General features: G+C 50.3%; 1 protein-coding gene across 1 annotated transcript in view; it reads left to right on the top strand.

The window, feature by feature from the left end:
- The first annotated feature begins 2,549 nt into the window (after nucleotides 1–2,549).
- BAALC (BAALC binder of MAP3K1 and KLF4) overlaps nucleotides 2,550–26,782 on the top strand; it is a 45,097-nt gene continuing 20,864 nt past the window's right edge. Inside the window, exon 1 of the mRNA XM_004580658.3 lies at nucleotides 2,550–2,783. Within this exon, the coding sequence (XP_004580715.1) occupies nucleotides 2,624–2,783 (160 nt within the window). The 5' untranslated portion in view covers nucleotides 2,550–2,623. The remainder of the gene's footprint in view (nucleotides 2,784–26,782) is intronic.

Here is a 26,782-nt window from a genome sequence, read left to right as displayed (position 1 = left end):
GGTCATCCTCTGCTGCTTTCCCAGGCTGGATCTGAAGTGGAACAGCCAAGACTCAGATGAGTACACATATGGTTATGGCATGCTGGTATCGCGGGTGGCAGCAAAACCCGTGTGCCCATCCTGCTTCATCTTTTCTAACTTTTTTTTAAGATGTATTTATTTGACATGAAAGCAAGAATTATGTGAAGAGTGCAAAAGAGAGAGAGAGAGAAAACGAGAGAGAGAGAGAGAAATCTCTCATCTGCTTGTTTACTTCCTAAATGGCCATGACAGGTGGAGCTGAGTCAATCTGAAGCCAGGAGCCTGGAGCTTCTTCCAGGTCTCCCACTTGAGTGCAGGAGCCCAAGGCCTTGGGCTCTCTTCTTCTACTGGTTTCCAGGCCATAAGCAGGGAGCTGGATAGGAAGTGGAGCAGCTGGGACATGAACTGGTGCCCATTTGTGAAGACAGCACTTCAGGTGGAGGATTAAACTACATGCCACCACCATGCCAGGCCCCAGTGAATAGGGGGTGGAGGACATTTCTAACCATTTAAAACAAAGTAAGCACTTATTTGTTCTCTTGTTATTCAGTTTCCTTTACTTGTTTTCACACTATCATGGCATGTCCCCTATCTGTCTGCGGCACCTGGATTCCAGGTGTACCATTTGTTTCCTTGGGGATGCAGTCATTCTTCAAAACAAGGGACACACACCGGCTCATGGCAAATAGTACTTCCTGACTTCTCTGCAAGTATAGCGTCTGGAAACCGATTTTGTGCTTTGGGCTGTTAACTCTGGTTTCTGTTAATGCCATTAACATATTATTCCTTAGTACATGAATTATGGTTTATAGCTCAATGATGAAGTGTCAGCTAGGCCAAGACTGAATCCTGTAGGGGTGATCTGTGGGGACTCCAGTTCTAGGATGGGCATGAGCACTGGCTGGAGTTCAGCAGAGCTATGATCCCTGTTGGTCCAGAATGCTTGCTGCCACTGCACCTCATAGGTGCTACTTGCACACTTGGTGAAGTGGATCCTTCTGAGCAAAAAAATCTGTCCCTGCTAAAGGCAGGTGGTGGTGTCCTGCTGAGCCTTCGGGCTGCCTGCTTGTCTGCCTGACTGACAATTTCCTCTCCATGGTTCCCAATAGTGGGGCTAAGCCCTGGGAACCTGAACCACAGAGGGGGTCCTGCCTCCTAAAGCCTTCTGTGCTAGCTGCTTCAGAAATGAACCTGAGGTGGCCCCCACCATGCCGGGTTTTACAGCCACAGGCACTTTATTCTGAGAATCAGTGAGCTTTTAGAAGGACCGTTGGCTTCATTGTTCTGGATCCCCTTTTGCCACACTTTCTGCTTCTGCTACTTTCAAACTTGATGGGAAATGATGTCTAATTCATACCAGTCAAGATCAAATTCTGAACAGATGAGTTAAGGTGCCAGGACATGAACTGGCACCCATATGGGATCCTGGCATGTGCAAGGCAAGGATTTAGCCACTGAGCCATCACACTGGGCCCTGCATGAAGTTTCCGAAGAGCCCTCTCACATGGTAGCTGCTCAGATAATGTACGTAGACTGAGCAGTGGCTCTCAGCCTGCACGAGCAGTGCTTGGCTACCTCCTGGGATTGGAGAAAGCTCACAACTCCATTCACCTCTGCAGTCAGTACCTGGCCTGAGGGTCCACACAGGATATGGCCACCTGGAGTTCCACTCCCTATTCCATCCAATCTTGCTGCTGGCTATCTCCACCCTGAACCCTCATTGGAGACCTACATGGGAATGTCAGGACCCCCTAGGAATGAGAGGGAAGCCTGCTTCCCGGTTCCCACCCCCACCCCACTCCATAGGCTGGATCCTGGGTGTTTCAGGCTCCTGGTGATCCTCGGCTTATTTGAAGACAAAGTTCAGAGGGTTGTAAAGTTGCAAAACTGAAGGGGGAGATGGGAGGGGTGAGTAGGCTGAGTCTCAGAGGAAATGTCAAGACCCCCTCCATCTTCTCCCTGAGACACCCAGGGCTCCAACTGTCAGCTGCCTCTTGGTGCTGAGTGGCCACACTGCACCCATTCCCCGGCTCCTCTGCTCTTGGAACAAGTGGACACAGAACTTGGGACTTTTTCCCCCCTGAACTTTTCAGTTTTCCCCAGAATGGCCAGAGGAAGGAAGAGGCACGGAGGGTAAGTGGATGAATGGATGTAGGTGGGTGGATGGGTGGATAGGCACTTAGGTGGATGATGGATGGGTGGAGGAAATGGGGGATAACAGGATGGATGGAATAGAGACCTGGAACTTCAGAATCTGGATAAGCAAGGTTGAGCCCCTGGGGACCCTCACATCCCTCCCACCTCCCACTTCAAGGCATGATTCCTGTGCTGCAGCCCATTCCTGAGTGCTAAAGAGAGTGGAGGTGGGTGAGGTAATCGGGCCCGATTGGGCCAGAAGGGAACCCAAGGGGAGGTGGGGAAGGGGAGGAGAGAGGGAGAGCCTGGGAGGCGAAGAGGGGCGGGCGCGGCGGGAGCTCGGAGCCGGCTGCGGCGCGGGCAGGCAGGCGGGTGATCGCGGGGATGCGGCCACCTCGCGGGCCGGGGTTGCGCCGTTGTCGGAGCTGAGCAGAACGTCTGCGGGGCGCGCCCGCAGCGCGGGAGGATGGGCTGCGGTGGGAGCCGGGCAGACGCCATCGAGCCTCGCTACTACGAGAGTTGGACCCGGGAGACCGAGTCCACCTGGCTTACTTACACCGACTCGGACGCTCCGCCCAGCGTCGCCGGTCCGGACAGCGGCCCCGAGGCGGGCGGCCTGCATGCGGGTGAGTGCGCCGGGCCCACGGTCTCCGGGTCGCCGCCAGAGAAGCCGTGGGCGCCCCCGCAGCCTGGGCCCCTAGCAAATCGATGGCGGCAGGTGCGAGTCAGTCGGACCCCAGCGCACCGAGTGCTGCAGACCCGGGCCCAGCTGGCGTGCACCGAGAGACCCGGCGGAAAACCACCGAGCCCCCTCTCTGGAGCTTGCGGGATTAATGCGGGGCTGGTACTAGGGCGTCACCGGAGGCGGTTGCTGAGAGATGGGCAGCCCACCTTGCCGCGCGTCCACCCGGAGTCCGGATCCGCTTGAGGTCCCCTCCCGCCATCTGCGTGCGTAACCAGGCGAGAACATCGCCATCCGTGGCCGCTTGGCCCCTCTCTCTCGCTCTGTAGACCAGGAACGTGCGTGTCGCGCCCTCTCCTCACCCCTCAGGAGTGTGCCCCGCTCCCAGGCTTCCAGCCTGGTCTAAGTCCAGGGCGCAGCAGCAGCGCACCTGCCCGGCATGCCACACGTGTGCGTCCTTTCCCGCCGCTGTCCCCGCAAAGGGCTTTCCCTGAGGGAGGACATGGAGGTGGATTTTGACTATAAATATCCTCCCCCAGGTCGTTCCGGTGCAGTGGAAATTGGATAGGAAATATGCAAAGAATTCTGTCTGGCCGGTCGCAAAATCCTTTCTTTATGAAAACACCACCAATGGTTGCAGCACAAAGATGGAGATTGTTGCCATAGATTCTCTGTTCATCCTAAGTGCTTTGGTGATATTCAAAGGACAATTCCCACTGTCGTCAAAAAACAGATAAATACTGGGGGAGGGGAGTTTCCCAGCCCTTCTGCTGTTAGCAGTTTTGAATAATGAAATCTGAAATAGGAAACAGGGCTCCTGTGAAGTGTAATGGGTAACACGTGCTGGAAGCAGGAAGTGGGAACTGCCTATAGCAGATCCACAACCCAAGGCTACTCCCCCAGACTCCCTGTGGGGAGAGCCACCCTCTGGACCTTCAGGGTCTCAGGAGGGAGGTGCTGTGAGACAGACTCTGGGGCATCTTCTTTCTGGTAGAGGGAGGGCTGTGAGCTTCTGCACCCAGAGCTGGGGGCTGCCTCCAGCTGCTCTGACCCCTGGCAGCTGTCACAGCAGTTACTCTGCATTGCTGATGCTCTCAGAGGTCACCTGATGACGTGTTAGCTGAATTCAGGGTCACAGTGAGGGTGAAATCGAATCAAAATGGGGGACTGACACTGTGGTGTAGTGAGTAAAGCTGCCACCTGCAGTGCCAGCATCCCATATGGGTGTCAGTTTGAGTCCCGCTGCTCTGCTTCCCACCAGCTCCCTGTGAATGCGCCTGGGAAAGCAACAGAGGATGGCCCAAGTGTCTGGGCCCTTACACCCACATAGGAGACCTGGGAGAAGCTCTGGGCTCCTGGCTTCAGAGTGCTCTAGCTCTGGCTGCTGCAGCCTTCTGGGGAGTAAGTCTCTCGCTCTACCTGGCCCTTCCGTCTACCTCTGCCTTTCCCATCAATAAATAAAAATAAATAAATCCTTCTTGATGAGAAAGTACAGCTCTGGAGGATGGTAGTCTTGGTGACTGGGAGGACCTGGTGTGTGCAGAGTGTGTGCACAGTATAGGAGCGGGGGAGTTACAGGATGCCTAATGTGCACGTGCTGGTCCTCAGGCCATTCCTCATAGGTGTCACTCTGCCATGTGTCCCAGCCTCATGGGTCTGACTCCCACAGCAGGTGGCTCCCTGGGTAGGAATGGTACCTAGCTATCGTGGGCAGCCCGGCAGGCAGCTGTGACTGGAGATCTACCCTGTGTACCGGGCTCAGCTCCAGGCTGGCTCCTGACACTGACAGGACTCTGAGATGGACATCAAAGTTTCAACTCTCTGGAAGCTTCTGTCAGCCCTGGAGAAGTATGGCGTTTCCAGGGATGGAGGCAGAACTGGAGTTCCTCCTGGAGCATGCTGGTACTCCTGTGGAGGGGAGGGGGACTTGGTTCTGGGGGACTTTTCTGGCTGGAACCTGGTCATGTGCAGCCAGCCTGGGCCACCCAGGAATGCTCCAGATCTGGGCTGCAGTCCTCCTGAGGCTCTTCCAGGCCCTTTATTCTTGGCTTCCTCTTGCCTGCCCTGCTTCACCCTCGAATCCAAGCCCGCTTCTGGGGGACACCCAGGGGCCCTATAGCTGGGCAGCAACAAGAACGCTGGAATTCGTGATGTCCGGTTTCCAGCAATCCTTTCCTAACCATGGGGGGGTGGGGAGAGGAAGAGCTGGAGGCAGAGTCTAGAGGGCTCTTCAACACAAAGGCCTCTTTCTGGAACCCAGAGTGGAGGAGGGGCTCTGCAGGCAGACTCTGCCAGGTACCCGGGGTTCAGCCCAACCTCCCTGCTAAGGGACCAGCCCCCATTTGCCTCCCTCAGGCCTCTGGCCCCCTTCACCTTAGGGCCCTGCAGGGCAAGGCCTGGGTTTTTCTCCTGGAGTGCCCCGATGCAGCTACACGTGGCCCAGGGTTGGACAAGGGGACACTTTTTTCCTGAATGGACTCACCCTGCCTGTTCTTGTTGGCAGTTCATGTCTCACCTGGGGCCCTCTGGGCCCGTCTTCCTGTCGCCCTCGCTGCGGAGGCCCCAAACACCCGCCTTCTGCACACTGCTCCCCTCAGCTCCTCCCCAGACCTTTAGGACCGCCCCCCAACCTCCCGCCCACCCAACCTGGTTTCCCTCACCAGGAGCCCCTCTTCAATTTGGCTCCCTTCCGTGGGAAGCACACGCCCGGCAGGAAGGCTAGTCTCCCCTGTGGGCCTCCCATGGCTCATCCCCGCGTGGAGCCCACGCACACGGGACGGTCAGCACAGCTGCCTGGGTGCTCCCTGGAGTTTCTGAACGGAGGATTGGCTCTAAGAGCGGGCCACGCTCCGGCTGCTCAGCAGCGCCCCTAGGGGGAGTTCTGCCGCTCACTCTGGGCCGTGGGGGTGAGGCATGGTTTCTCAAGGGTTCGATAATAGGGGTCTCTGAACTTCTTGTTAGTCAGAAGGCGAGCTTCAGCTGTTGGAGACCCTCGCCACCACCAGGAGGATTCAGTTAGTTCGAGTTGGCCGGTTCTGTAGGCTGGAGATGAAGGCACAGCCCGAGTCCCTGGCTTGGACGTCCATGGCTTCTGGGATGGTCAGAAGTGCTCGGGAGTGCTGGCTCTGAGTAGACTGACACGAAGTCAGGCTGGCGTGACATTCTCCTCAGTGCGTCTCTTCACTGGATGGATTTCTACTTCTGTGGTCCGAGGAGGCCCCAGGGAGAAGAGCGGCCTGAGGTAACCTTGACTTTCCCCTCTCCCCTCCCTCAGCCCTTCAGAGCAGGAAGAATTTCCCAGCTCCTTCTCCACGGAATTGCAATCTCTCTAATTGCCCTCTGTGCACGGCTTGGTAGCTTTTATTCACTTATTTTTATTTCTCTAGAGAATACACTGCTTCAGATTTCTCTGGAGTGCTTCTTTATGTTTTGGCCTTGCTACAATAATTGCCTTAGTAAATGGCAATGCAAATGTTAGAATGTGAGAAAGAGATCACACCAGACCCAAGTGTTAGGATGTTAGGAGGCGTCTTTATTGCCCAAGCTTGGTAGCAGCAGCTCCTGCTACTGTGACTCCAGGGCCACTGCATCGTACAGTAGAGGTCAGGGGGTTTTAAGCTGTGATCCTCCAATCAGATTGAGAACTGTACAGAACAAAGTTCCCATGTGCAGGAGGCAGGAAGGGATCTGCTGGAGCCCAAAGTTTTCCTGTAGCTAATAACTAACCTAACCTAGCACAACAGGAGGCAGGAGGGCCCAGGTGCATGGTGCCTCCGAGGTCATTTCCAAGCTGTCAATTGTCCTGAATGGCACGAAGGACAGGAGGGGTGGGGTGTGTACAAGGAGCCTCTGAAGCCGGCTTTTGCACATTAATTAGCTTGAATGGCGAGAGAGAAGGTAGAAAGGGCTGGATGTGAAATCTGTTTCCGCATGCTGTCTGCTGTCAATTAACCTGACAAGCGAATGCTAACCATCAATTGGCTGCATCCCTTCACACAAAGAATTAGACTCCCCCAAGTAAACTGAAGGCAGTTAAACACAAAGAAAATGATTAGGAATGAACATTCAGGAGAGTTCACCCAGGCCTGGGCAGTTGATGCCAATCATCTCACCTAGCCGCAGCAGCGAAGGATGAGGTGGGGCTGTCTTGGCCCTTCTCTTACCAGGCTGGGGTGACTGAGAGGGTGCCAGTGACTTTTCCTAACTCAGGATTGGGGTTCAGCTCTGTCTAAACACTTTCGTTATGGCGGGCTTAGCCCCAGAGTTCTGCATTTCCAGCTGGCGATGCTCGGGCTGTCACATCTCTCGATGTTCTAATCCCATCTAGATGGGAATCTCCTCTGTATCTTTCCCAGGAGGCTTCCCCGATACCACCGAGGGCAACTTCCCTGGGAGAAAGTCCTTGGTGGCTTCTGCTGGGCACCCCGGCAGATGGCTGTATCCGTGTGGGGTAGACGGTGTCCACTACCTCGTACTCACATGAGCAGTCCAGCCAGTGTCTTTCAGCCATGCCTGCCTGCAGATGCTCTGTGGTCTGTCGGAACCTTTCTGTTTATTTAATTGAAAGGCAGAGTGACAGAGAGAAAGAGACCTTCCTTCTGCCAGTTCACTCCCCTGAGGACCACAATGGCTGAGGTTGGTCCAGTCCAAAGTCAGGAGCCAGGAACTCTGTCCAGCTCTCCCACGTGGGTGCATGGGGCCAAGTGATTGGGCCACCTTTCAGTGTCTTTCCAAGCATGTGGAACCAGAGCAGCCGGGACCAGCTCTCTGATATGGGATGCCAGTTTTGTCAGCGATGGTTTCCCCTGCTGCACCACAAAGCCATGCCCCAATGTCCTTCTTGAAACTTGAAATGAATGTATAGTCTCAGGCTACTGAAGCAGCAGAGGGCATTGTGATGAAGCCCTGGCGGGGAACAGCAACTGCTGCTGTTGGCTGTGACCTTGATGACTAACACGAAACCTGTGATTAGTGAAAACCCTTAGACCTTTGTTTCTAATCAAGTTTAAGTTCAGTGACATTGCTCATATTTTTTCCGCTAAGTACCTAGCAGCCGGCGGCTGGAACATGGGTGGCCTTCGTCTGTTCAGTGAATGGGTTTGTTCTTCCATAAATTCTGCATTTGCACCGTTGATTTCAGTAACCCCAGGTTTGGCCTGTTCACATTTATTCCCATTATAGTTTTGCTAAATGTTTTCGATTTGCTGGCCTTGATTCCCATTGCTAAGATGTGACCATCCTGGTACCTTATTTCTCTGTGTGGGCAGAGTAAAGAGAAAACAGTCTTCATTCTTTGTTCATTCAATAGGCATTCAGTGTAAGGATGACTAGGATGTGTTGCTTGACTTCAAGCAGTTAAGGTCAGGTTCAGTTTTCTGTCCAGGAAAGAGATGTGCAGGTGGATACACTTATGGGGCAGCATGAAGGAAAGGGATCCAGGGAGCTAGGCTTTTGGTTCTGCCCAGAGCCCTGCGGAATGGTCCTGTGAGGCCCTCGTTGCAGGCACAGGTGCAGAAGGCAGAGTGATTGAACTGAGTCCTCCACTAGGAAGGGGAGCAGCTGCTTCCTAGGGGAGGGTCCCTTCCACTTTCCCTGTGTTCCTGTTCACAGTGGTATTTTCCAGTAATTCTGAACTGCTGCTTGCTACCTCCAAAGAAGACCATGAAGTTAGGGAAGGTGCCTGTTAGGTTAGGAACGAGGTCTTTGCTCTCCCCACTGTGTCTCTGTGCCCAACATTGTGCCTGTATCTAGTAGGGCCTATTATGACCCCTCTTGAGGGGATGAGTCTCTTAAAATGTCCATGCATCTTTTTTTTTCAGATTTTATTTTCATTGGTAAGTCATATTTACAGAGAGAAAGAGACACAGAGAAAGATGTTCCGTCTGGTGACTCACTCCCCAAGTGGCCGCAATGGCCAGAGCTTAGCTGATTGGAAGCCAGGAACCAGAATCCCCTTCCAGGTGTCTCACGTGGGTGCAGGGTCCCAAGGCTTTGGACCATTCTCCACTGGTTTCACAGGTTACAAGCAGGGAGCTGGATGGGAAGTGGAGCAGCTGGGATATGAACTGGCACCCATATGGGATCGCAGTGTGTGCAAGGTGAGAACTTTAGCCACTGGGCTACTGTGCCGGGCCCACATCTGTGCGTCTTTATCTTCCTTCCTGTGACCTCAGAGATAATCTCCTTCCTCACTGATTCTACCTGCTCATATTTTTAGGCTCTTATCTACTTGCTTGGTTGCAAAGTAAGAAAATATCCACACCTTCTTAGATACTTTTGCCAACCAGAAGCCTCAATGTGTTATAGGGGTCACTTTTGCAAAAATCACAAGAAACAGGTGGGTACAAATGTGGGTGGAACCTGAAGACTCAGGGCATCTCACATTTTCTTGTCTCCTGAACAGCTGTCAGGTTTGGCTGTAAGCTCTCCAGGCACTCTGCAAGTCCAATAACCATGCTGGCTGCACTGCATTCCCAGACTTGTTCATGCTTGTGTCTCTCTAGTTAGCTCTTCCAGGCTTGGGACCATGTGACTTGAGTTCATAGGGCTGCCTCTCACACAGATGAATTGAATGACTTCTAAAAATGAATGAGTTAGCTTTCATGGATGGTGACCTTTTGAGTTTTTCTCACATTTCCCCCACCCCATCTTTGCCTGCAAAGATCTAAGTGGGCACTTGAGTGAAACTGAGTCAGTGGCCAGATGCCCTTTGGCCTGGAAGCCCGAGATAGAGCTTCTTGACCTTCTTCAGCTACTGACCAGTACTTTGACCTGGCCATTCTCACAAGGCCAGGCAGCCAGATCTGGTCTCTGTATTTTGTTCACTTCCTCCCTATGGGGAGAGTTCTGTTTGAATCGTCATGACCTCTTCCTGCTCTCTTCAACTGACACCTTCCTATTATGGCTGGGAAATTAGTAGTATGGTTCAGTGGCTATGGAATTTGACTTGAACAACAGACCTTTATTAGCTGTGTGGCCTTGAGAAAATGCTTTTTGGGTTTCTGTTTCTACCTGGCAGGATGGGAATCATTGAAGAATTAATGCATGGTAACACATGAAGAGCCTAGTGTCTCAGTATCACCTGTCCCCCGTAGCAGGTCCCCCTCACTTCCTCAAGCCTGCATGGGCTTCTCTTGTCCCTCTTGAGTCGCCCTTCCCCACTGTAGCTTACAACCTGTAATGAACTGCAGGAAGCTGTGAAGGTTGGTGACTGCGCCAAGGGCAAGTCACACTGTAGATACAGGGGTGGGGAATATCCGGCCCAGGGGGTTTATGAGGTCAAAAGAACCATTTGTAACCAAGGTGGGGCTTGAAATTCAATGCATCTATAGCAGCCTTATTTCTAAGTTGATAATTTGTGTGGCCCATACATGATGTTATTAATATCCAAATGTCCCTTGGCAGGAAAAAAAGGTTCCCTACCCCTCGTAGGAAGAGGAGTCCCCAGAGGTCTGCCTGTTGGAAAGCAATAGCTTGCCAAGTCTCAGGAAAGTTTGCTGGGATCTGGGGCTCAGAACTCTGGGATGTGGGCAGCCCTGGCTGCAAGGAAGTTTTTTAGCCAGGCACTTGCTGTACCATGTGTGGGGATACCAGAGTTTGAGTAGGCCACTGCAAGGATGCTGCCTCTTCCTAGGGCAGTGGGCAGAAGGGATGAGTAGAGCAAGGAAGAGGAGAAGACTAAAGAAGGTGAGGAGATAAAGCCAGGCAACATGATTGGTGGTGTTTAGATTTTGCTCTAATAATACTAATGATAATGTCTTCAGTGTTTTCTCATCAAGTGAGTCTGTAAGTGGAACACCTGTTGAAATCACTTTTTACAGTCGTGCAACAATACCTGACATGTCAGTCTTTTACATTGGAGGTGGGGCTCTGAGCTACACATGGTAGGCATTCCTGTATTCTACCTCACTTTCCTGCCCCGGGTGGTATTCCTTGGTGCCCATTTCTGGTCAGTGGGACATCTGCGGAGGGACCTGGGTGGGATTTCGTGGCAGCTCAGAGCCTGGGGCTTCCGCCTGAGGAATACAGGTTTGAGCAGCCAGCATGTCCGAGGGCTCCCAGCACTGCCTGCGGAAGCTGAATCATCCTGCTGGCTGTCTTAGGCTGGTGGGCGTCAGGGCTTGAGGAAACCAAAAAGGTTTGTAGAGAAGAGCTGTCGGAGAAACCGGTTGCCATAACAACAGAGCAGCCACAGCAAACTGCAATTGACTATGTACCCCTCACATGAGGCAGGATTCAGGGCTCAGCATCTCCATAAACAACAGGCAGGTTTGAAGTTGAGGCCTCATTACATGATCACTCCTGTGAACAGCCTGGGCAATCTGCAAAACAGCTGGGCTTATGCAGGCTTGCTGGGGTGGTGTGTTGAGTGTGCAAGCATGGCTTCCATTAAGTGGTGCCCGACACATGCCAAGCATTGCCTAGGCGTGACCCAACGCTGGTGTCACTTCCAGATGGAGGAAGTCAGATGCCCAAGTTTGTCAGTGGCTGGGTGAGGGGCAGAACCCGGGTCTCCTTCTGAACCCTGTGTGCTGGAGTCTAGCTCCAGCCGAAATTGGAACTCGAGAAGGGTGCATGGAGTAGGCGTAGAAAAGAAATGGACCACTACAATTTCAGGATCATAATGGACAAAGCGAGAGAACTGTCCGCTTTATTTATACAGAAGCTGTCACAAAGGCTGGCCCAGACTTTTCACACCTGGTCAAGCAGGCATTCCTAAGGATAGTTCTGCCAACTGTTTCACCTTGAGGCAGAATATCAGCCGTCCTAATCCTGTGGTCAGGAAGTTCTCAGTAGATGGCATATATCAATCAGTGACACATTCCTATTGCAATCCTCATTCTACAACTTAGTCTTGAATCAGTTAAGGGAGGAAGTGCATCACAGAAGGAGTGACCTAAAGATCAAGGAAAGAGGGAAAGAATAGATTCCCACTACCTAGGGACTTAACACCCTTGATTTAGCATATCGTCAGTAGGGGCAGCCGAGACAGCATGAATGGTAAAAGACCCTTTTGCCAAGACATTAACAGCAACATCAACTTCCAAGCTCACATTGATAGTAAAGAACAACCCTGCAGAGGCAGACAATGGCTAAATAGATTACAGAAATCTCAGCGGGGTTGTCCGGTGTCCATACAAAGGGAGGTGGAAATGCCTTCAGGTGGTTATAGAGACATCCACTGGGCCTTGCCATGCAATGGGAAATTCCTTATGGCTTTGCCTGCAATGGAACAGTTTTCTTCACACTTTCGTGTCTTGCACACCCACCGCACAGACACTAGTACTTGTGACCTTTCCTGCGTGCCAGCTCTTTCCCTAACTGCTCGCTCTGGTCCTTGCTGTCTTTTGCTCAGACAGTTGCAGCTTCTGGACTGCTCCTCCTGCCCCCCAGGGACCCTCACTCCAGTCCCTTGTGTACTATCACTCAGACTTGTGGCTGGATTGTTCCTGTGCCAGTCTTTTGCTTGCCTTTCCCTGACTTCCCATTTGCTGACATCACAGGGGCCAGTGTCCCAGCCGGGACTGGAGGGTGTTAAAAAATGCAGTCAGGGTAGAGGGGGTAGAATGACTGTGGCTGCAGGGACCTCAGCTGACCTCCAGGTAGTTCTGGGGCTGGCATGGCCCTTGAGATGAGAAGGTGGATCTCTTGGATGCAGGCTGCCTTAAGCAAGAGGGACATGACTTGGGGTAGGCCACTTCCCTCTCAGCTGTGAGCTTCTTTTGCCGGCCTACACTGGGGGACCTGGTTTCCCAGTCCTGCAGAGGATCTGCCACAGCGCTCTCCTACAGGCAGCACCCATGATCACCTTACCCATCTGATAGAAGGTGAATCTGGGGCTTGGCGGCGTGGTCTAGTGGCTAAGGTCCTCGCCTTGATCCCATATGGCTGCTGGTTCTAATCCCGGCAGCTCCACTTCCTCTCTGTCTCTCCTCCTCTCAGTATATCTGACTTTGTAATAAAAATAAAATAAATCTTAAAAAAAAAAAAAAAAGAAGGTGAATCTGGCTTGGTTTGGGGCTTAGGGCAGGTTGGAATCGGAAACGCTGCGTATTTAACCAGTTCTCTAGGCCAGTGAGTGCACAGTGGAATTTCATAGGTCTCAGATGGGCCTTGGAGTTCTGCATTCCTAACAATGCCCCCAAGTAATGCAGACCATTTGTGGAAACCAGAGGACTCCTATGTAAATATCAGGGACCCAAAGACTTAGCTCATCACCACCACCTAGGATCTGCACTGGTGGGAAGCTGAAATTGGAGCTGGAGCTAGGAATTGAGCACAGGTACTCTGATGTGGGATGTGAGTGTGTTAACCTCTAGACTAACTGCCTGCTTGCAGAAAGGGCAGATTTTAACGTTGACCAAACCATCTCTTCTGATGACATTCAGATATTATTACATAAGTCACAATCCTGAGTTGGGTGCCGGTTGGAAAGAATATCCTAGTGTCTCCCACGCTAAGACTGGGGCTGGGGGTGAGACCTAAAGTTAATCTCATCTCCTTTCAGCCTCACAGAAGGTCCTGGTCCTGCGTTGGAGTTCCAGAAAGTGGCAAATATTCTATCCCCCTCAGCACAGGCAGTGGGGATATTTAGAGTTCCCACAGTAGCGGCTGCTGTGGTCGGAGCTACTTTCTCCACCGACCCTATCTAGATAGTGTGAGCTTTGCTCATAGTACTCTAGTTCCTGCCGTGGACTGTGACTAGGCAGGGTAGTGGTGGTGGGGGGGTTTAGAAAGTTCCTGCCCAACTAGTTATCCGTGAGTCTGGGCAGTGCTGAATGGGCTACTGTGAGGGCTTCAGGAAACACGCGATCAACGTCCTGGAAAAGGCACCAGGGACATGGAAGCTACTAAGGATGCTAACAAAGGATCCCGGAGAATTTATGCTCATGCCCTTTTCCCACTTTTTTTCCTTCTGCACGTGAATTAAAAATTTTAAAAGCATAAATGAAAATGAACTGCCAGTCCTTTAATAAAGGATAAAATTGGGATTTTCATCCTGTTGGCTATAGTTTGAGAGTCTTAAGCTTTGTTTTTTAATGGTTACATTTTAAAAATTTTAATTTAACTTATTTTTAAATTATGATCATCATTCTATGATACAGTTCCATAGGCCCTGGGATTTCCCCTGTCCCGTCCCTAAATCCCCTCCCCTCCTCCAATTCCCCTATATTATTACTATAGCAAAGCTCTTCATAAACAGTCACATGTTCATCATCGTGAGCATGGACAGTGGCAGAGTCCAGCCTCCCATTTCAAGGTACAGCTAATAGTTTCATTAGCAGTCCATCTTTGATCTGGAAGTAGAGGTGCAAACTGCACTGCATCCTCACATCTGGACATGATAGTCTCCATTACACAGTCACTACACATCCCTCTTTTTTTTAAAGACTTATTTATTTTTATTGCAAAGTCAGATATACAGAGAGGAGGAGAGACAGAGGGGAAGATCTTCTGTCCCCAAGTGACTGCAATGGCCGGTGCTGTGCCGATCCAAACCCAGGAGCCAGGAACTTCCTCCAGGTCTCCCACGCAGTTGTAGGGTCCCAAGGCTTTGGGCTATCCTCCACTGCTTTCCCAGGCCACAAGCAGGGAGGTAGATGGGAAGTGGAGCTGCCGGGATTAGAACCGGGCTCCATACATCCCTCTTAAATGAAAAGCCACAATACAAAATCAACAACAAGAAGAGAAATAGAAATTTCTCAAGAGGTTTTGATAGTTCAACAGTCCTGAATTGCTGGCTATCCCACCACTCCAATCATAATGAAATCTCTCCTGAATCCACTGGCTGCTATAGTCCACCTTAGTGTCTCCGTCTGCCCAGATCTTCACAGCCAATGATTGGCTGGGGTAGTTAATCAATTTGTTCTGTCCTCCATCTTCTGCCATGGTACATGCTTTTTTTTTTTTAATGTTGAAGCTCTCAGTACCTTACAACATGGTAAATGCTTATTTACTTCGTATTCTATATCTCAATGTATGATTACGAACATATTTTTAAAGACTTCGGAGGGTGGTTTTTTTCTGTTTTATCCTTGGGTTACATCCTACTAGGGACAAACATATTCCAGTGCTTTAAAGTCACTTGAAATAGTTTCTTGCTCTGTGGTTAATCCACCAACTTGCCATATAGGTAGGTTCATTCATCGCCCTTTCTTTTGCTTTTCCTATAAAAGTATTTGTTTGTTTTTAAGATTTACTTTCCTTATTTGAAAGATGGAGTTACAGAGAGAGAGAGACATACAGAGACATACAGAGGTCTCCCATCTGCTGGTTCATTCCCCAAATGGCTGCAACTGAAGCCAGGAGCCAGGAGCTTCCTCTGGGTCTCCCACATGGGTACAGGGCCCTAAGCATTTGGGTCATCTTCTGCTGCTTTTCACATTAGGAGGAACTGAATTGGAAGTGGAGCAGCAGGGACTAGAACCCATGCCCGTCTGGGACACTGGCACTACAGGTGCTGGCTTACCCTACTATGCCACAGTGCAGGCCCCCCATTTCTGTTTCTATCATGTGAGTTTACTTTTGTTTCATATTGGTCGAGTGCTTTCATGGTTCTGATAGCAGATCTAGAAAATAAACTACGTTTAAGAATCATAACTTTCATCTCTGACCCCTCCACTCCTTTCATTCTTGTATAGATAACTGTTGTATTCGTTTTTTGCTTTATCTTTCTTAGAAGCACGTGCGCGCACACACACACACTCACAGACATGCCCATACACAAGCATTCAGATGTTCTCCCTTAAGCTGGCTCTCCCCCAGTGCTCTGTATGGTTGGTCTGGAGTCTGGCTTTTTCACTTAATGATTGATCCTGGAGGTGTCCTCCTAACATTGTATAGACAAACTCATCATTCTCTCTTATAGCTACAGAGTGCTTGGTTGTGCAGCTGTGTCCCAGTTTGTTAAACCAGCCTCCTGCTGATGGTCGTGGGGCTCTTTCCAAAGAGTCTTGTCCATGAGTCTTTTAATTTTTGCCCGTGTTCATTTAGATAGATTTCTGGAAAAGTAATGGCTGCGCTGAGGTCTGAATGCAAGCACAGTTTTGTTAAACGGTACCAGATTCTGCTCCCCAGGGCTTGTTGTCACTTTGCAGGGCGTGAGGGTACCTGGAGCCCTGCAGCCTTGGACCAGAGTGTAGATATTGTTCAATTTCAGGATTGTTGTCAATGTAATAGGTGAGAATTGTGGTTCCATTAGTGGCCATTTCTGTGAGCAAGATCACCGTCTTTGGTGGTCTTGTGCGATCTGTTCACGTCTCTAGGCCTGTTCTTTGCACTGTGTTCACTTAACGAGTAGCATTCATCTTTGTAGATGATGGGGAGATTTTGCAAAGCTTGAAATCTCTGAAGTTATCTGGTGAATGAAGTTGCTGGGTGCTTGCTCTCAGGTGGAGCAGCTGGCCTGAGCTTGCTGGGCTGGGATTTTTCTCTGAAAGGCCCTTCTGCATAAGGGTTCTCTGCGAGGGGCTTGTTGAGGTTCTTTGATGCTGTAGCAGTCCCAGGGAAGTCAGACCATTTATTTACGAAACCACTCAAAACCTTATTGTGAGGGCCTGGCACGGTAGCCTAGCAGCTAAAGTCTTCACCTTGCAAGGCTGGGATCCCATATGGGCACTGGTTCTAATCCCGGCAGCCACGCTTTCCATCCAGCTCCCTGCTTGTGGCCTGGGAGGCAGTTGAGAACAGTCCAAAGCCTTGGGACCCTGTACCTGCATGGGAGACCCAGAGGAGACTCCTGACTCCTGGTTTTGGATCGGCACAGCTCTAGTTGTAGCAGCCACTTGGGGAGTGAATCAGTGGACAGAAGAAGATCTTCCTCTTTGTCTCTTCTCCTCTCTGTATATCTGCCTTTCCAACAGAAATAAGTAAATCTTAAAAAAAAAAAAATCCTATTGTGTATCCCAGGCGGCAGGGCAGAAGGCTCCTTGTTTTGTATTACCTGATCTTGGAGGTCATGCTGTGCCACTTCTGCATTCTACTGGATAACACATGAGGCTGGATTCTGCTCAGATGTGCAGGGAGGAGTTAGACTCTACTCCTCGAAGGAGGCTGGGAAAGAACTTGGCAAAATCAAACACCGAGGCATCTAGATTCCAGGGGAGCAGGGATAGGACCAGGTGCCCATGCTGGAACCTGTCAAGCCCTCATTTGCTCCTGAGCTTTCCTGTCTTCAGTCCACTCCACCATTGCTGCCAGACCATCTTCCTGAAGCTTGGATCCTGTCATTCTCATGCCCCAGAACACCTCTGACCCAGACAAGGGTGACAACCTTGGTGTGGCATCCCAGGCTCATAACCACCCAGGCTGAGCCTTTGGTTCCCACCTGCTCAGGAGACCTCCCACCTTCATGGCTTTAAAGATGAGGCCACATGGTTGGGAAGATGTCCTCTCTGTGCCATAGTTTTCATACCCCCAAAGCACCGGCATTTAGGTGGAGGCTGGAAGGTGCATGTGGGCTCAGCCTGTGCTTGATCAACACAAACCTCAGCCGTGATGACTGTGACTGCGTCCCCTGGGTTCCTCCCAACCATTCCTGGCACCTATTTGCATGAGGATGCTTAAAATCCAACCACTGAGCAGGTTCCCTGTGGTATGCATTTCCCCCATGTATTCAGTGCTGGATGAGAACATTTTGGGGACAGGAAGCCATCTGTGCATGGTATCCCAGGGATTTAACTTTTTGCATCTCAGAGATGCGCCTGATGCTGGGAGTCCCCTTGCTTTGGTAGCCTTCATTGCTGTCAGTCTCTGTTCTTGTGAGGCTGCAAGCCTGCCCTTGGGCGGTTTTGTTGCAGAGTGGGAGAGCAAGAGGGAAGGGAGCCAGAGACCCCGAAAGAAGGAAGCTGAAGACTCACTGCTGAGAAAAGAGCTGGGAGCCCTGCTCCCCCACACTGCTGTGCTCAGGCCTCAGGAGTGTTGTCTTATCTCCAGGGACCCCCTGGAGGCAGGTGAAATGAGAGTTTCACAAGGAGGAGGGATGGTAGGGGAAGGGAAGGAGCTTTGGGCGGATACTGATTCTAGCACAAACAGGGACCCTGGTAAGGTACCTTTCCTATGGCCAGCATGCTGGGCAGAGAGAAGTAGTGATCTTACCATCTTCCTCAAAAACCTGATTTTATTCTTTTTTTTTTTTTTAATCTCTAGAGTGCTTTAAAACTATGTTTAAATGGATATCTGGGTTGTTATGGTGACCATGTTAACCGTCAATGAGGTGCTGTGCCTCTTGTCTGCTGGTCCTCTTAAAAGCATAGCTACTTAATCTCTTTCTTCACATGTACTGTCAAACATAGCATCTAAACTTGATTGAGATCCACAGTGACTAAAGTGACTTAGTTTGGCATGGTAAAAGGACAATTTAGGATGCTTTAAACCCAAATGAATTTCTTGAAGCTAATTTTAGTAATTGGGTCCTAATACCTAATTCATTGAGTTTGCCCCAGTGAGACTTTTTTTTTTTTTATCTTGTAGCCTTTATTTATGGCAACATATTTCCGGTTTTTTTTTTCCTTCTAGATGGGTTCTCTAATATTCTTACCTTTCCTTTGTTTTTTGCCATTTCTTCAGTTTTATTTTTTTTTCCCATTGAGCAGATTCTCCCAGTTTCCCAGCGGGAGGGCGCACGTTTATGTGAGGAGGAGGACAAGCCTGGGCTCTCAGGGCTCCACACTTCCAGTACATGAGCCCTCACCCCACCTGTTCTCTGTGACCCTCGGTCTAGACATTTTCACTGGAAAATAAAACTACAAATTTCAGGCCGAGGAGGGGGCAAGCACTCAGATTTGCTGTTGGGGAGGGAATCTAGGATTCCAACTGCTTTTACATGTGTTGGCCACACAATCCCTAGCCTTCTGCTTGTGAGTTCCCTGAGAATACAGAGATATAAACTGCGTCGCTTCTCAGCTTTGCCATTCCTGCTTGGACCCCACTTCCTTGGCCTGCTAAGATAGTAAACACATGCCCATTTTGTTTCAGCTCCTAGAAGAGGGTGATATCTCTTCTCTTGGTCCTTGGAGCTGATGATGTCAAAGTTCTCTGATCCCATTAGTGGAAGTTGGAAGTGGGACAGGGTAATTTGACTTAACAGGGAAAAAAATAGACTACAAGTTGTTATGAAGTCAGTCATGTTTTTAAACGATGTCCTCGTTTGTGGCTCTGAAGGACAGTAGTTACCTGGGAGACATGTGCTCATGCAGCCCACAGGCAATGCCTGATGTGGACGGCTGTTTACAGACTTCTCCATGATGCAGGTGGCGCTTGAACTTAGCAACACAAACTCCAAGTCCACATTGCAGGAGTCAAGACAGAAGAGGAGAAAGGAAGAGAGCCTGCCTCCTCCTTTGCAGGGAGCTGCTGGCGGTGTCCTGTATCACTTCACTGCCACTGGCTGGAACCGCTGCATCCGGCTGCAAGGGAGGCTCGGAAGTGTCTTTCAGCTGAGCAGTAAACACGCCAAGCTGAAAACCAAGGCTGTTAACAAAAGTGAAAGCATGGGCTGAATATTAGAAAGCAGCCCACAGTCTTGTAGCAGTCCCCAGATTTGGGATGTGGTATTAATTTAAAAAATACAGGCAGCCTCCGCTATCTCTGTTGCATGCAATCAGATCTCCGTCTGGAAAAGCTTGCAAGACAGACCTGGTTGGTGAGTGGTAGAACTGTGACTCGCTCCTCCCTCAGGTGACTGTCTCTGCTTCACCTCCCCTGCATGGTTGAAAGCCTTCTCCCGGGTCTCTATTTTCACTGAGTTCTAGCGCAAGGTCAAGCGTCAGAGACCTAAGCTGTGCCCTCACCTCACCTCTTGCATCCCAGCCTCCAGTTTTACTCATATTGTTCTCTTGGAGCCTGGATTGCAACACGAGGCAAGATTGTTCTGAAAAGAAGACAAACATGAACCACTGAAAACACATGCAATCACATAGCTGTGCAGGGGTTCCTGGGCATCCACCTCTTTCCCTTAGGCTTCAGGATTTTTTTTGCGATGGGTGGGGCAGGGAGTGGTGGAGAGGGAGTGCTCGTCATTTTCACGTGACAGCCGGGATAGAGCTTTCTGGCTCTTGCCAGCTAGAGGGGAAGAGGAGTTCCCATAGAAACCTATCACCTAAGGTCTTAGAGATCATCACTGCCCGACTTGACCTTTGGATGTCACCATTCATTTTCAAAGCAAGGGAGTCCACTTTGAAACAGAATTGGATTGGGAGCAGCTCGTTTGAATGCTGATGGGATGGGTGGCTTTGTCTGCCTTTAACCCAGCTGTGGAGAGTGGGAGGGGCAGTGAGGAGCTTGGACAAGTCCTGTGAGGAGTGGTCCTGCCCATGCGAGAGCAGAGCGTGGGAGCACTACCATTTACTCATCCAGCTGCCTGTGCCCTTCTTCCCACCCAGCTGCCTCACAACTAATTCCAAGCAGGAGCACAGCCCTAGAGCTCAGTGTTCCTGTTCCTGCTTTGTAAGTGAGCACACTCAGGCTGAGAAGTCTGCCAGGGCTTGCCCAGGGCAGGCAGCTGGTGCCTCGAGACCCCTGCCCAGCTGTTTTACTTTCCGATCCACCCCTTAGAGCATAGAGTCTCAGCCCTCTGAAATTCTTTGCTGAGTGAGAGGAGTGATGGAAACGGAGACAGTGAAGACCCGAGAGGAAGCAAGAGAACAGGGCAGTGTTCAGAATGTGGTGGTGGCTGTGCTTCCGGTGGTCACACTCTCTGGGGAGCTGAGTGCATGGCAGCATGTGGGAATCTGAAGGGGGGCCTTCCAGGTTGGCTGCACCTGGCTAGGCCGGAGGGAAGGGCCAGCCTCTTGGGACTCAGATGCAGATGATCTTTGATCCAAAATGTAGCAGAACTTGAGTCTGAATTTTCTAAGAAATGTACATGCCAAGTGCCCACTGAGCTGAGGCACTGTGGCCATGAAAAGAGGGAACCTTCCACCTTCAGCCTCCTGCCAGCCCCTTCCCTAGGATCCAGCGCAGGGCCCTGGAAGGGAAAGTCAGGACCAGAGGGACTTAGGAAAAGGATTAGACCAAATAAGGGTTACAGCCAGGTGCAAGACTGCCAGGCAGTTCTTTGGGATTCAGTAGTTTCCTCAGAAAACTCTTTCAGGCAAGGACTGTATGAATATGAAAGAAGGATCGACAGAAACAGGCATTCCAGACCCTGCCCCGGCCACCTCAGACTGTGCAGCCCTGTTTCTTTTATGTCTATTTAAAAATTTATTTTTTTATTATTATTGTTTTTTATTTGAAAGGCAGAGTGACATAGAGAGTCTCTTCTATCTGGTGACTCACACCTCAAACGACCCTAATGACCACAGCAGGGAAGTCCAGAGCTGGGCCTCCCACGTGGGTGCAGGGGCTCTGCACCTCACTTCTGAAGCATGGGCATTGAAGCCATGGAACCTGCTTCTCAGTGCTCTGATTCTTGTGTGCCAAGCAGCCTCCTGCTGGATCCGCTGTCTTACAGCTGACTGACTGGTGTGTTGCAGACCTGAGTGCTTCACAATGATTATTTGATTCAATCTAGACCGAACCCTTCTCATTCCCGAGGTTACTCCCATCACCAGCCCCACTCGCTCCAAACAGCATATTGGTTACTTCTGCAGAGACAGGGTCCCATGCTATTCTTCATGCTTTCTCCTTCACCGGTTGTATTTTCCCTCTCTGTGTCATTTTTTTTTAAGATTTATTTTATCTTTATTGGAAAGGCAGATATACAGAGAAGAGAGACAGAGAGGGAGATCTTCCGTCCAATGACTCACTCGCCAAGTGACAGCAATGGCCGGTGCTGCACCTATCCAAAGCCAGGAGCCAGAAACTTCCTCCAAGTCTCCCATGCGGGTACAGATTCCCGAGGCTTTGGGCCACAACCTGGGAACTGGATGGGAAGCGGGGCTGCCGGGACACGAACTGGTACCCATATGGGATCCTGACGCATTCAAGGTGAGGACTTTAGCCACTAGGCTGCTGCGCCAGGCCCTCTATGTCATCTTGATTTGGAGTTCTTATTTCTGCATTTTTCTTATTATACTAGTAGGGAACTTTTGCATCTTTCTGATGATCTCCTAAGGTTTTTACACATAGTTTATCCAGGTCTAAACAAGCCCTTGTATCAGTGTCAACTTAATTTCTTCCCAAGGAAAGACACTCAGGGATTGGGGGTGACACGCAGGGTTCAAAGCTCGAAGACACATCTGAAACTGGTCAATGACCCCTAAATGAGTGGTCTTGGCAAGTTAGAGGGCCTGGCACTGGAGACTGGAATAATTTATTTCCTCCCCTATCAGGGCTATTTTTCACTTGAGAGAAGCCTTGGCCACCTGCCATTGCCTTTGTTTCCTGCTGCTCTCTTCCCTGTGGGGAACAGGTAGGTGTACAGCTGCTAGAGCCGCCCTGGTTAGATTCTACTAGCTGGGCAGCCTGGATAGCAGAGATGGATGGTCTGCATCCTGTGGTTGAGTTTGAGATCAGCTGCTGGCAAGATTGGTTTCTGGCACTTGTGGAAGCTCTGTCTCAGCCTCTCTGTCCCATGGTTGACCATGATCTTCTGTGTGCCTTGGCTTATGGATGCCATCACCTCCACTGTTGCCCATATGGGATCTCTCTGCCCACATTCCCCCTTTTAGGAGGCTGTCACACTGGATTAGGGCTTACCCTAGTGGCCTCATCTTAATGTTGGTCACAGTGGCCTCCTTCAGGAGCCAGGTGTGCTCCCTTGTGCTGGGGACCTGTTCTGGAAGGTCGGCTGCATTTCCACAGGCAGTGTCCTTCCTCCAGTGGGGGGCTCCATGCTGCAGGGCCATGGATGCTAGACACACTCACTACCTGCACCTGCCTTAAAGCTGGGCTTGCTTCCTTTGCTTTTCCAAATACCCTGTAAGCAAACTGTCTTCCTTAGAAATGGCCAGGCGATTGGAGCATTGACCACTGTCAGACATGTTCTGAGTTTTCTTGGGTCCCGGGATGAAATCAAACCCACCATTCGTCTCCAAAAGGAGGACAACAGACAGGCACAATTGATGACTCCTCACTCACAATGTGCATTAGCTGGAAATGGCCTTTCTGCAGTTCCAGGAACTTTGCGGATTGCAAATTGTTTTCCTAACAGCATTAGGAGGGAGGAGTACTGAGCACACTGAAATACTCCTGAGTTCAGAATCATGAACAGATGCTGCCTACATTCACAGCAAGCCCTTTTGTGGAGTATTTCTTCTAAGAACTGATGCTAAGAATGTAGTGGAGAGCAAGTCAGCCATGGCACCTAACTTCCAGGGGTGACCATCTAGCACTGCAGACAAGCAGCAGCCAAATCACTGGTACCATAGTCGCAGTATGCAGAGGGCTTTGAACTTGAAACATAAAGCAAAAGATTATGCTCTTGTCTCCTTAGCCACCCGGTACTGCCTGGGGACCCGGAATCAGCCTCCTCTGCTCTCTACTAGTCTCCAGGGTCTCCTGTTGGTCCTCATTGTAGTGCCCCCACACCCAGTTCCACACAATGTGAGCATTTGTGAAATGGAACTGAAGAATGAGATGCCATGCCCCTTCAGGGCAGAAGCCATGCTTCAATCATCTGCAAGGTGACCCCACACCAGGGCCCATCATGTCACAGCAGCCAGTAAGAGTGGAGGTGCAGGAGGCACTTGCTGCTCCCCTCTAAGTGGTTCCTGGCATGTGGTCAGGCACCCTGTGAGGCAAGAACTTGGGTCTGTTTCATTCATGAGAAAACTGGGTCTTGGGGAGGTTCCTTGCTGGTAGAGGTCAGGTAATGCAGAGGTGGCATGAAGGGCTGAGAAGACAGCTCTGTGTGCCAGCCAGGCCAGCTCCTCAAACCACAGTGCCTCGGTATCAGATAGGCAGGGCCCCTGAGGATGTGGTGGGTCAATCTGGTTCTTTTTGAAAAATTCAGACTCTCTCTCTTTTAAGAATTGTATTTCTTTTTATGGGAAAGTTAGATATACAGAGAGGAGGAGAGACAGGGATCTTCTGTCTGATGATTCACTCCCCAAGTGGCTGCAATGGCCAGAGCTGAGCTGATCCAAAGCCAGGAGCCCAGAGCCTGTTTTCAGGTCTCCCATGTGGGTGCAGGGTCCCGAGGCTTTGGGCTGTCCTCCACTGCTTCCCAGCCACAAGCAGGGAGCTGGATGGGAGGCAGGGCTGCCAGGACACGAACTGGTGCCCATATGGGATCCTGATGCATTCAAGGCAAGAACTTTAGCTGTTAGGCTACCGTCCCGGGTCCCAGACTCTGTTTCTTGTCACTAGGCTCCAGCCCTTTGCCATGGGCTGGTTTTCTGCCTCCCTCAAGGCGTTTTCCTCATGCAAGCTCTTCTTTCTACTGCCCCGGAGACCCCCGAGTGAAGTTGCCTGGACCGCCCCCTCTCTGCTCTTCCAGGACATGTGGGACAATGCCCAAGCCCCAGCAACCAAGAACATAGGGGTGTGACTGTGCTTTCTGGGATTCCCAGCCCCATGCCTGTCAGCAGATATCCTCATGTGTGACTGGAGGGTTGTGAGTGATGTCGTGCCTCACTATTGTGGAATTTTCCAAACTTAATCTAGCTCAGGTCTCACTGGTCTCTGCTGTGAAAGGGCTTACAGGGAAGCAATGAGGTGATTTCACTGTTCCTGGCTGCCACTTGATCTCTCAGTACACTAGCCCTTTTTGCAAAGTCCCTCATGTAGACATGGAATGTTCACATTTGTTCATGTCAAACTAGTATAGTTTCACCTTAAATTTTTGTGTTAAAATATATAATGTAATAAATACAGCTTAATAATATAAAATTAATTCAAGAATCAATAATAGATTTTTTTTCTAAGACTATGACTGAGAAAAACACAGTATAAATGAGATGGACAGCTGAAATACCAAGACTCCCTGGAGAGCAGTGGACAGGCAGCTGGGCTGGCTGAGAGCCTTTGCTCCCAGGAAACAGCCTGGCCTGGGAGGGAAACCTTGGCCACTTAGAAGGAGCAGGGAATCGTTCAGAGCTGAACTGTGGGACGTGGAGTACCCAGACGAAGCCCTTGACTTTGGCTTGGCCCAAAGTTGGCCCTTGTGGCTATCTGGGGAGTGAACCAGAAGATAGAAGATTTGTCTTTACATTTCTGTCTGTAATTATGATTTACAAAATAAAGAAATAAATAAATCATAAAAGAAAAAACTGGAGGGACAGGAACTGGGAATTCGTGAGTTGATCCTGTGTTTTAGAAATATAAAATCAAATCAGCAGAGTGATAGTGTTTTGCTTTAAGTTTTCTTTATTTGAAAGGCAGAGGGAAGGAGAAAGGAGGGGTCTTTCATCTGCTGATTCACTCCCCAGATGCCCAGAGTAGATGGGGCGGAGGAAGGCTGAAGCCAGGGGCTAGGAACAACATCCTGTTCCACCATGTGAGTGGCAGGAGCACTCAGCTGTTAGGACCACAATCTGTCTTGCAGGTGTATTAGCAGGAAGCTGTATCTAAAGCAGAGGCTGGACTTGATCCTAGATACTGTGATACTGTGTGCTATCATCCCAAGCAGTTTAACCAGTATACCCCATACTCGTCCTCCCACCCACCAGGGGGCGCTTCTACCCTGTTCCTCCGATATTGAACCCTCAGCATCTCTGAGCATTCAGGACAGGGCCAGGTGTGTGTTTGGGGAGTAAGAAAAGGGAAGATCTTCCTTCATCTGTCTCTGTATCACTACTTTTCAAATAAAGATAATAAACAAAGGGTTTTTTTTTTAAAGATTTATTTATTTTTATTGGAAAGGCAGATCTACAGAAAGAAGGAAATACAGAAAAATCTTCCATCCACTGGTTCACTCCCCAAATGGCTGCAACAGCTAGAGCTGAGCTAATCTGGCCAGGAGCCAGGAGCCTCTTCCTTGTCTCCCATGTGGGTACAGGGTTCCAAGGCATTGGGCCGCCCTCGACTGCTTTCCCAGGGCACAAGCAGAGAGCTCGATGGGAAGTAGAGCAGTCGGGACATGCATTGGCATGCATATGGGATCCTGGTGCATACAAGGTGAGGGTTTTAGCTACTAGGCTACCATGCTGGGCCCAAACAAAGGTTTTTAAGAAAGGAAAGTGATCTGGGGGCATTCCCAGCTACTACAGCACTAACAGGGAGCATTATAGTAAGTAGTATCATCTTGTTCATTCTGTGTCCTTTTGAAGTTGTTACTGGAAACCTGTTTCCCTGAGTCAGGTTGTGGATGAATATCCTGATGGATTGGCTGTTGCTTTGTTTCCCTCCCCCTCCTTCTTCCTGGATGTTTCATTCCTTTTATCAGGGGAACTTTTGGGACAAAGTCATTTTTGTTCAGTTGCCTAATTTCCTTACAGCCTTCTCAGAGTTCTTTCCCATTTGATGAGTCCAGCTGGGAAGATAATCCTCTCCAACATACACTGAAGTGGTAAAGGCAGCTCTAGAAGATGGTCAGGTTCAAAGAAAAGACCTCCTCTGGCTGACTCCCTGGCGTCAGGCTTGAGTCCTTCACATGGGTCCTTCTATGCAGTCCCAAGGCTGTCATTACCTGTAGGATGTCCTCCAGACAGTTTCACAGGCTACAAGTGGCCATGCATGGCCTGGCCCGTGCCTCCCTTTGGCCTGTAACCTATAGACTTCTCTCTTCCCAGCATCATACATGTCATCACCAAAGGACACAAACTTAGTCACCTTTGCATGCCAAGCCTTAGATCAGACCTGGCACATCAGAGAGGCACTATAAAGACTTGGCACAGAGCTACATGATGCAGCCTCTGCCCATCCCCCAGCCGTGGTCAGTATCTCTGGCTCTGCCCTTTTCTGTTCATAATGACAAAGTCCTGGCAGCTAGCCAAGCCCGGTGACCTATTCTTCAGGAAAAGATGAGGAGGCACAGAGGGAGAGTACTTGGGCACATGATGCTTTATTATTGCTGTTATTTAAAGATTTATTTATTTGAGTGATGGGTGGGGTAGGGGAAAA

The sequence above is a fragment of the Ochotona princeps genome, chromosome 9, assembly GCF_030435755.1.
Source record: "Ochotona princeps isolate mOchPri1 chromosome 9, mOchPri1.hap1, whole genome shotgun sequence".
In the NCBI taxonomy this organism is placed as follows: domain Eukaryota; kingdom Metazoa; phylum Chordata; class Mammalia; order Lagomorpha; family Ochotonidae; genus Ochotona; species Ochotona princeps.
This window is presented reverse-complemented; position numbering and strand designations above follow the sequence as displayed.